The sequence below is a fragment of the Orycteropus afer genome, unplaced genomic scaffold (genome assembly GCF_000298275.1).
Source record: "Orycteropus afer afer isolate SDZICR_OR568_19922 unplaced genomic scaffold, OryAfe1.0 scaffold00309, whole genome shotgun sequence".
NCBI classification, from domain to species: domain Eukaryota; kingdom Metazoa; phylum Chordata; class Mammalia; order Tubulidentata; family Orycteropodidae; genus Orycteropus; species Orycteropus afer.
In genome coordinates this window covers 4,152,026-4,162,715 of record NW_006921896.1, presented here as the reverse complement: position 1 = coordinate 4,162,715, position 10,690 = coordinate 4,152,026, and the positions used below count along the sequence as shown (strand labels likewise).

The 10,690-nt window shown below is 38.5% G+C and overlaps 1 protein-coding gene across 1 annotated transcript in view; it reads right to left on the bottom strand.

Annotated features, from left to right (window-relative positions):
• The window catches only part of LOC103206265 (17-beta-hydroxysteroid dehydrogenase 13), a 35,003-nt gene that overhangs the window by 17,234 nt on the left and 7,079 nt on the right, over positions 1-10,690 (bottom strand). Inside the window, exon 2 of the mRNA XM_007951708.1 lies at positions 3,273-3,380. Within this exon, the coding sequence (XP_007949899.1) occupies positions 3,273-3,380 (108 nt within the window). The remainder of the gene's footprint in view (positions 1-3,272; positions 3,381-10,690) is intronic.

Below are 10,690 nucleotides of genomic sequence, written 5' to 3'. Positions count from 1 at the left end.
TAAGTCTCTGGAATCTGGGAGAATGCTGTCACTTTAAATATCCAAAATGATCAAGCTGCTTGTAAACATTCAGAAAGTCTATGGCCCCTGGACAGACAAAAGTCCACAGCTCAGCTTGCCTTCCTCTTTGCTGCTTCCTCTTTTATTCCCCAGCCATGAGAGCAGTCCTCCGTGCAGTCTCTGGCTAGCAGGGCCGAGTTTTAGGTTAATTCTTAGGTCCTACCACCACTTGGCAATATCCAAGCTGTCTGTGCCATCAGGATCGCTGCCACACCACAGCCATGTCTCCTTTTTTTGGTGTTTTCATGCAAATTCTTCTGCTAGTTGAAGTTTAGTCCACTTCTATATTCTTCCCTTCATGGCTCAGGGGTCCAGGATTATCTTCTGTATCTGTGTTAATTGGTTCCCCTTTTCTTTGTTGAAGAGGGTCTGTGCCACCTTTCTGCCTATTCTGCCATCTTACTGGAACTCTGCCTTCACTTCTTCTAGGTATATATCTAGGATTGGGACTATTGAGTCATATAGTAATTCTATGGTCAACTTTCTGAGGAATCACCAAACTGTTTCCCACAGTGGCTGCACCATTTTACATTCCCACTAGCAATTAATTAGGGCTCCAGTTTCTCCACAACCTCACTATACCACCTGTTGTTTTCTGTTTTGTTTGTTTTTTGACCACTGGCATTTTAATGGTGATGAAGTGCTATCTCATTGTGATTTTGATTTATATTCCCTAATGGCTTAATGAGTAGAAGGCCTGGTGGTTAAATGGTTACGTGCTTGACTGTCAACTGAAAAGTGAGTGATTCAAACATATCAGCATCTTAGAGGAGAAAAAATCTGCTCTCATAAAGATTCCAGCCTAGGAAACCCTAAGGGGCATGCTCTGTCATATATGGTCACTATGAGTTGGAATCAGCTTGATGGCACACAATAATTACTAATGAAAGAGCCCTAGTTATGCAACAGCTAAACACTTGGCTGTTAACTGAAAGGTTGGTGGTTTGAAACCTGCCCCATCTACACCCCGCCAGTGGCTCCACAAGGGAAAGACCTGGCAATCTGTCACCACAAAGACTGTTGTTGTTGTAGTTATGTGCCATTGAGTTGGACCCAACTGATACTGACCCCTCCTTGGGTTTCTGAGGCAGTATCACTATGGAAGTAGATTGCCTCATCTTGCTTCTGAGGAGTGGCTGGTGGGTTTGAACCACCAGTCTTCTGGTTAGCAATCAGGTGCATTAGGCACTATGCTACCAGAGCTCCTACAGCCAAGAAAATCCTATAGAGCAGTTCCACTAGGTCACAAGGGTCACCATAAGTCAGAACTGACTCAATGGCATCCAACAACAACGACTCATGATATAGAGCATCTTTTCATGTGCTTATTTGGTAAATTGTCTGTTCAAATCTTTCACCTATTTTTAAATTGTGTTTCTTTTTATTGTTAACTTGTATAAGTTTTATATAACTTTAGATATTAGGCCCTTATCTGATATATTGTTGTTGTTGCATGCCATCGAGTTGGCTCTGACTCACAGCAACCTTGTGTACAACAGAACAAAACACTGCCCAGTTGTGCAACATCCTCACAATGCTTAACATACTTGGGCCCATCATTGCAGCCACTGTGTCAATCCATTTTGTTGAGGGTCTTCCACTGAAGATTGGGCAATCTACTTCCATAGTGATACCACTTTGGAAACCCAAAGAGGGGTTGCTATGAGTCAGATCTGACTCAATGGCAGTAACTTTTTGAGTTTTCTCCACTTTAGCAAGCATGATACCCTTCTCCAGGGAATGGTCCCTTCTGACATGACCAAAGTAGGTGAGATGAAGTCTGGCCATTCTTGCTTCCAAGTAGCATTCCAGCTGCACTTTGTCCAGGACAGATTTGATATGTTTTTTTTTTTTTTACATATCCGATATATGGTTCCTGAAAATTTTCTCCCATATCTGTAGGTTGTCTTTTCACCTTGTTGATAAAGTACTTCAGTGTACAAAAATACTTAATTTTTGTGAGGTCACATCTTTGTTGTTTTGCTCCTTGAGCTTTTGTTATCATACCTGGTAATCAATTACTAAACACTAAATCCCAAAGCCTCACCCTCTACATTGTCTTTTAAGAATTTTATAGTTTTAGTTTTTACATTTAGATCCTTGATCTATTTTAAATTCTGTTTTGTGTGCATTGTGAGGCATAACTCCTATTTCATTCTTATGCACGTGGAAACCCAATTTTCCCAGCAACATTTATTAAAGAGACTCTTCCTTCTCCACCGAATGGACTTAACACTGTTGTCAAAAATCAGTTGACCATAGTATGGATTTATTTCTAGACTTTCAACTCTATTACATTGGTCTATGTATTTATTATTATACCAATATCAGGCATTTAATTAGTGCAGGCTTATAGAATGTTTTGAAGTCAGGAAGAAATTATTGTTTTTTGAAGATTGCTATAGCTATGTTTGGTCCCTTGCTATTCCATGTAAATTTGAGGATTGGCTTTTCCATTTCTGCAAAGAAGGTTGTTGGAGTTTTGATGGGAATTGCACTGCGTTTACAAATTTCTTTGGGAAATATTGACATCTTAACTATACTGAAACCTCTAATCCATGAAACTGAAATTCTAACCAAACATTTTAAAAGTGCTGAATGAATAATTGTGTTTCCACCACCAACTAGCTATATATAAACTTGGGCAATTGTTTTTAAATCTCTGAGCCTCAATCTGCTCATCTGTAAAATGAGGTTAATAGGATTTATAAATTAAATGTAATAGTTCATTAGAGCGGTTGGTGTATTGTGAGCACTTGATATTTACTCTTAACAATGATATTATAAAATTATATTATAGACATAATTGATGTTACATTTTCTATAGAAGATTAGATTAACAACATAAACAATATCTCACAAAGGTAATAATAAAAGGGATAAAAAAAGGAATAACTGTAAAAGTAATAGGACTACAATGAACCTAGAAAGTGATCCATTTTCCCCGGTGATAAATCTTTTCTCAGTCACTTTGTGCCTCTGCTCAAACTCCTGATCAGAGTGAAATAGATTAATATATGACAAAAATATAATGGTCAGAGCTAAGTGGATTATACACAAAGAAAAAAAAATCATACCTTCAGATAACTACCTTAGTTAGGAGGAGCTAAAATTTAATTTAAATAAGGCAGTCAAAAAGGAACTTTTCATTTCCCATGTCTGTCATAGTGTATGCAAAATTGTCTGAAGAAATTTATAGCCTGAATACTCACCTGGTTGACTGCACTGTAAATCTCTTCTCTGTTACTGCAGTCTACCACAAACACATGCACAGTGGTCCCTAGTTTTCGGCATTCTGCAGCCGTTTCCTCAACACCATGCTGTAATTAGGAAAAACAAATTCAGAAAAATGTAAGTCAGGTAAAGGAGAGGAGTGGGGAAGAACGAATTGGAGGAGAAACTTTAAAAAATGTCTAAAAGACCTCCTTTCCAGAAAAGTTCTTCAGAGAGACCAATTTCCTAATGCATAAAGAGATTATGCCAGATTTATCTCCCAGGGAATGTTCATATTAAGACATATGTTTTCATCTTGTTTTGCTATTGTCTGGACAGACATTTTGCACTAAAGAAAAAAATCCTTAATTTTTTTAGCTTTTCATTTCTGGAAGTTCTCCAGTAGGCAATTTCTTTAAAAACCAGTTACTCTCAAGTTGAAGAGCATTCTTGAAAGGTGTTGCTTATTGTGGTGTCATGGAGGAAGATGTATGAGTATGGAGAAGAAATGAAAACTCAAAATTCATTTAACAAACATTTATTGAGCAACAGCTGTTTAATATGAAGTGAGGTGTTTTAAACTATATGCCCTTGCCCCATTCCATTTTTTCTCTATGAGTCTGTTTTATCCCTCCAAGAGGGAAGGGGAAAGAAGGAATCTTATGCTACTATTTTTCTCATTAGTTGTTGTCAAGTTGGGTTTAACTTATGGCAACCTCATGTATGAAAGAAATGTTGCCTGTGTTATCTTTAAGATTTTGGTATGTTTGAGTCCATTATTGTGGTCACCGTATATTTTGAGTGTCTTCCAACCTAGGGAGCTCATCTTCCAGCACTATATCTGACAATATTCTGTTGTGATCTGTAGGGTTTTCATGGGCTAATTTTTGGAATTGGATCACCAGGCCTTTCTTCCTAGTTTTAGTCTAGAAACTCTGCTGAAACCTGTTCATCATGTGTGACCCTGCTGGTATTTCAAATCCTGGTGGGATAGATTCCAGCATCATAACAACATATAAGCCACCAAAGTACAACAAACTGACAAACTATGCTTGGGAATATAGTGTACTTTTCAGGTGTGCTGGAGTGAAAATGGGCAAAACCACTAGAATGTAACAACCTTGAACATAACCCTGGAATGTGGAGACAGAACAACTTACCTTCAGTCTAAATTCAAAGACTTTTTTTTTTTCTCTAGACAAAGGAAAAAAAAATTATACTTTTTCCTCTCAGAATTTGTAAGCTCTTCTCTATGATAAAGAGGCAAGGTGAGGGGGAACTTATGAGCATCAAGAAAGAAGAGCTGGACTGGAGCATATCCTTAGGACCTGGGTTCCCTGTGCTGGGAACCTACTCATAATATGGGAGATGGCAAGAGACTGCAAGAAGCATCAGTGGAGAAATGGCAGCAGCAGAGGCAGTGGAACCAGGAGACTGGCAAGGTTGGGGTGGTGGTCTTCCTGGCCCACAGAGTGAGAAAATTGAATGCCTTTGAGCAGCAGGCTTGGTGGTGGAGTGTGTTGAGGCGAGTTGTCTCTGAGTACTTATTGGCAGAGCTAAAGAGCTTTGAACATTTGCCAGAGCAGAGCAGAGGCCAAGAGGCTGTGAAGCCAATGGACTGAGGGCCAGACAGAGATGTACCTCTGGGTGTGGCAGAGAAGAGGCTGTCCTTAATGAAGAAGTGTATCCTGAGTATTCTGAACCTGAATTTTAACCTGCCACTTCCCTAACAAACTCCATAATACACTGCCTTTTGAGGGCTCTGCCCTTCCTTGAGAAGAGAAGGAAATCTACAAATTATAGAAAAACTGTCATTACTCATGTCAAGATACAAGTGCCTGAAGAAACTAGTCTATGAGACAAACAGCCTACATGAACCATGGCCTAATCGACCCTGAGATCAGGGAACTAGATGGTGCCTAGCTACCACTATTGATCATTCTAATCAGGACCACAGTAAATGAACCCTGATAAATGGACCCTGACAGAATGGAAGAAGGGGAAGAAAGAGAGGCAGCATGGTGAGTTTGCAGCAGCTGAAGAAGACCAGGAAGTGAGTTGAGCTGTTTGGTATAGCTAAAGAAGATGAACTTGTCAGTTTGTCATACTACGATGGTTGCTAAGACAGACTTGGAAGAAGGAAGAGGCCATCCACTTCTCAAAGAATTGGCCAGTGAAAACCTTTGCAGAGCAGTAAAACACTGTCTGATATAATACTGGAAAACTTATAAATAGGCCTGAAACATTGTCTGATATACTGTCAGAAAATGAGCCCCTCAGATCAAAAGGCACTTAAAATACAACTAAGGAAGAGCTGCTTCCTCAGATTAAAGCAAACCTTAATGATGTGGATAGAGTGAAGCTTTTGAGACCTCTTTGCTGATGTGGCATGACTCAAGAAGAGAAGAAACAGCTGCAAACATCCATTAATAATCAGAATATGGAATGTACAAAGTATAAACTTAGGAAAATTGGAAGTTGTCAAAAATGAAATGGAACACATGAACATCAATATTCTAGGAATTAGTGAGCTGAAATGGACCAGTTTTGGCCATTTTGAATCAGACAACCATATGTTCTACTATATCAAGAATGACAAATTGAAGAAGAATGGTGTGGCATTCAGGGTCACAAAGAATGTTTCAAGATCTATCCTGAGGTACAATACTGTCTGTGATATAACATTATCCATACGCTTACAAGGAAGACCAGTTAATACTACTATTATTCAAATTTATGCACAAACCACCAAAACCAAAGATGAGGAAATTGAAGATTTTTACCAACTTCTACAATCTGAAATTGACAAAAGATGCAGTCAAGATGTATTGATTATCACTGGTGATTGGAATGCAAAAGCTGGAAACAAAGAAGAGTCATGGGTAGTTGGAAAATATGGCCTTGTTGATAGAAATAACACTGGAGATCACATGATACAGTTTTGCAAGACCAAAGACTTATTCATTGCAAATATCTTTTTTTTCAACAACACAAGTGATGGCTATACATGTGGACTTTGCCAGATTGAGTACATAGGAAGCAGATTGACTACATCTGTGGCAAGAGGTGATGGAGAAGCTCAATATCTTCAGCCAAAACAAGGCCAGGAGTTGACTGTGGAACAGACCATCAACTGCTCATATGTAAGTTCAAGTTGAAGTTGAAGTTGAAGACAATTAAAAGAAGTCCATGAGACCCAAAATATGACCTTGATAATATCCCTCCTGAATTTAGAGACCATCTAAAGAACAGATTTGATGCATTGAACACCAATGACCAAAAACTAGAGGAATTGTGGGATGACATCAAGAACATTGTCCATGAAGAAAGCAAAAGGTCATTGAAAAGACAGGAAAGGAAGAAAAGACCAAAATGGATGTCAGAAGAGACTCTGAAACTTGTACTTAAATGGAGACTCACTAAAGCAAATGGAAGAAATGACAAGATAAAAGGCTGAATAGAAGATTTCAAAGAACAGCTCAAGAAGACAAAGCCAGTTATTATAATGAAATGTGCAAAGACCTGGAGTTAGAAAACTAAAGGGAAGAACACACTCAGCATTTCTCAAGCTGAAAAGAACTGAAGAAAAAATTCAAGCCTTGAGTTGCAATGTTGAAAAATTCTATGGACAAAATATTGGATGATGCAGGAAACATCAAAGGAAGATGGAAGGAATATACAGAGTCACTGTACCAAAAAGAATTGGTCGATGTTCATCCATTTCAGAAGGTGGCATAAGATCAAGAACCAATGGTATTGAAGGAAGAAGTCAAAGCTGCACTGAAGTAATTGGTGAAAAACAAGGTTCCAGGAATTGATGGAATACTCATTGGGATGTTTTCAACAAATGGATGCTGCTCTGGAGGTGCTCACTCACCTATGCCAAGAGATTTGGGAGAGCTGCCTGGCCAACTGACTGGAAAAGGTCCATATTTGTACCCATTCCATAAAAACATGATCCCACAGAATGTGTAACTTATCAAACAATAGCATTAATATCACACACAAGTAAAATCCTGCTGTAGATAATTCAAAAATAATGGATAACATTGAGAAGAATGGGTATTCCAAGAACACTTAATTGTACACATGAAGAACCTGTACATAGACCAGGGGGCTGTTGTTGGAACAGTACAAGGGGATACTGCATGGTTTAAAGTCAGGAAGGGAGTGTGTCAGGGTTGTATCCATTCACCATACTTATTCAATCTGTATGCTGAGCAAATAATCTGAGAAGGTGGACTATATGAAGAAGACCATGACATCAGGAGTGGAGTAAGACTTAACAACCTGCAATACACTGATGACACAACTTTGCTTGCTGAAAGTGAGGATGACTTGAAGCACTTACTGATGAAGATTGAAAACTACAGTCTGTAGTATGGATTACATCTCAACATAAAGAAAACAAAAGTCGCCACAAATGGACCAGTAAGCAGCATCATGATAAATGGAGAAAAGACTGAAGTTGTCAAATACTTCATATTACTTGGTTCTACAATCAACATCAATGGAAGCAGTAGTCAAGAAACCATATGACTTATTGCACTGGGCAAATATGCTGCAAAAGCCCACTTTAAAATGCTGAAGAGCAAATATGTCTCCCTAAAGACTAAGGTGCACCTAACTCAAGCCATGGTATTTTCAATTGCCTCATATGAGTGTGAGAGCTGGACGATGGATAAGGAAGACTGAAGAAGAGTTGAGGTTTTGAGTTATGTTGTTGGCAAAGAATACTGAAAGTACTATGAACTGCTGAAAGAACCAAATAATCTGTCCTGGAAGAAGTGCAGCCGGAATGCTCCTTGGAAGCAAGAATGGCTGGACTTCATCTGACCTACTTTAGTCATGTTGTCAGAAGGGACCATTCCCTGGAGAAGGATATCATGCTTGGTAAAGTGGAGGGTCAACATATATGGGGAAGGCCCTCAACTAGGTAGCTTGACACAGTGGCTACAGTAATAGGCTAAGGTATAACAAAGATTGTGAGGCTGGCACAGGACTGGGCAGTGTTTTGTTCTGTTGGACATAAGATCCTCATGAGTCAGAGATGACTTGACAGCACCTAACAACAACAACAACAGGATGGAAGGAAAATGTGGAATAAAGCATTAAATTCCTGAAACACACACACAAACAAAAATCAGATCTATTGGATTGGTTGAGACTGGGGGACTTCTTGAGACTATTGCCTTAAGATATTTGAACCTTAAACTGAAACTAACTTCCAAGGTCGCCTTGAAGCTAAATAAAATATTGACTAAAAAATAATGAATTATCACCTGTAAGTACTGTGATCCTTTAGAAAATCACATACATGAGAACAAATAGCCAATAATTACTTTAAAACAAAGACGAGAATGTAAGGGGGCAGAGAAACTAGATTAATAGAAATGTAACAACCAGAATGGAAATAATGAGAATGCTCATGCATTGTGAAGAATGTAACCAATATCACTGAACAATTTGTGTAGAAATTTTTGAATAGGGACTTACACTGCTCTGTAAACCATCACCAAAAACACAATAAAATGAGATTAAAAAAAAAAAAAAAAACTCACTGCCATTGAGTCAATTTCGACTTATAGTGACCCCTCCTTGTGTTTCCAAGGAAATATAAAAAAGAAAAAACAAGCAAACTTGCAATATCTTGGGATAGGGTACTAAGAAGAAGAAGAGAAAAAAAAAAAAAAAAAAAAAAGGCAAGGAGACCTGAAATACCTTTTGTTTATATATTGGGATATTAGTGGTATCTAACATCCCAATATGTAAAATTTGTAGAGTTTGTGATAGTCCCTGAATGAGTGGTCAGGTTGTTTCTCTTAGCCTGTGCTGACTCCTCTGAGTCTCTGTATTTCTCTAACCAACCAGTTGCCATAGAGTCAATTCCCACTCCTTGTGTGTCAGAGTAGAACTGTGTTCTATAGGGTTTTCAAGAGCTGAGTTTTGGAGGTAGATCACTCGGCTTTTCTCCTAAAGAGCCCCTGGGTGGACTTGAACCTCCAACTTCTCTGTTAGCAGCCTGGCATGTTAGCTGTTTCCACTATCCAGGGACTTCTTGTATTTAACTATTGTTGTTAGGTGCTGTTGAGTTGGTTCTGACTCCATGATCCTATGTACAACAGAACAAAACTGTCTGGTCCTGTTCCAACCTCACAGTCCTTTCTATACCTGAGCCCATCATTGCAGCCACTATGTCAATCCATCTTGTTGAGCGCCTTCCCATTTTTTATTGACCATCCACTTTACTAAGCATGATATCCTTCTCCAAGGAATGGTCCCTTCTGCCATGACCAAAGTCGGTGAGATGAAGTCTGGCCATTCTCACTTCCATGGAGCATTCCAGCTGCACTTCTTCCAGAACAGATTTGTTCCTTCTTTTGGTAGTCCATAATACTTTCAGTGTTCTTCACGAACACCACAACTCAAAAGCATCAACTCTTCTTCAGTCTTCCTTGTTCATCGTCCAGCTCTCACATTCATATGAGGTGGGTTAGCTGCACCTTTGTCTTCAAGGACACATCTTTGCTCTTCAGCACTTTAAATAGGTCTTTTGCAGCATATTTGCCCAGTGAAATTCATCATCTGATGTCTTAACTGCTGATTCAATTGGTGTTGATTGTGGAATCAAGTAATATGAAATTTTTAACAACTTCAATCTTTTCTCCATTTATTGTTATTTTGTCTATTGGTCCACTTGAGGATTTTCATTTTCTTTATGTTGAGATGTAATCCATACTGCAGACTAAAGTCTTTAATCTTTAATCTTCATCAGTAAGTGTTTCAAGTCATCCTCACTTTCAGCAAGCAAAGTTGTGTCATCAGTGTATTGCAGGTTGTTAAGTCTTACTTCACTCCTGATGCCATGGTCTTCTTCATATAGTCCACCTTCTCAGATAATTTGTTCAGCATAAAGATTGAATAAGTAGGGTGAAAGGATACAACCCTGGCACATTCCCTTCCTGATTTTAATCCATGTGGTATCCCCTTATTCTGTTCAAATGATGGCCTCCTGATCTGTGTACAGGTTCTTGATGAGTACAATTAAGTGTTCTGGAATTTCCATTCTTCTCAATGTTATCCATAATTTGTTAAGATCCACACAATCAAATGCTTTTGTGTAGTCAATAAAACACAAGCAAACATCTTTCTGGTATTCTTTGCTTTCAGCCAAGATACACATTATATCAGCAATGATATCCCTCATTCCACGTCCTCTTCTGAATCCAGCTTGCATTTCTGGAAGTTCCCTGTCAATATACTACTGCGTCCATTTTTGAATTATCTTAAGCAAGATTTTACTTGCTTGTGATATTAATGATATTGTTTTGTTTTGTTTTTAATTTTATTTTGATTTGGGTGAAGATTTACAGAGTAAATTCACTTTTCATACACCAGTTCACATATACTTTGTCTC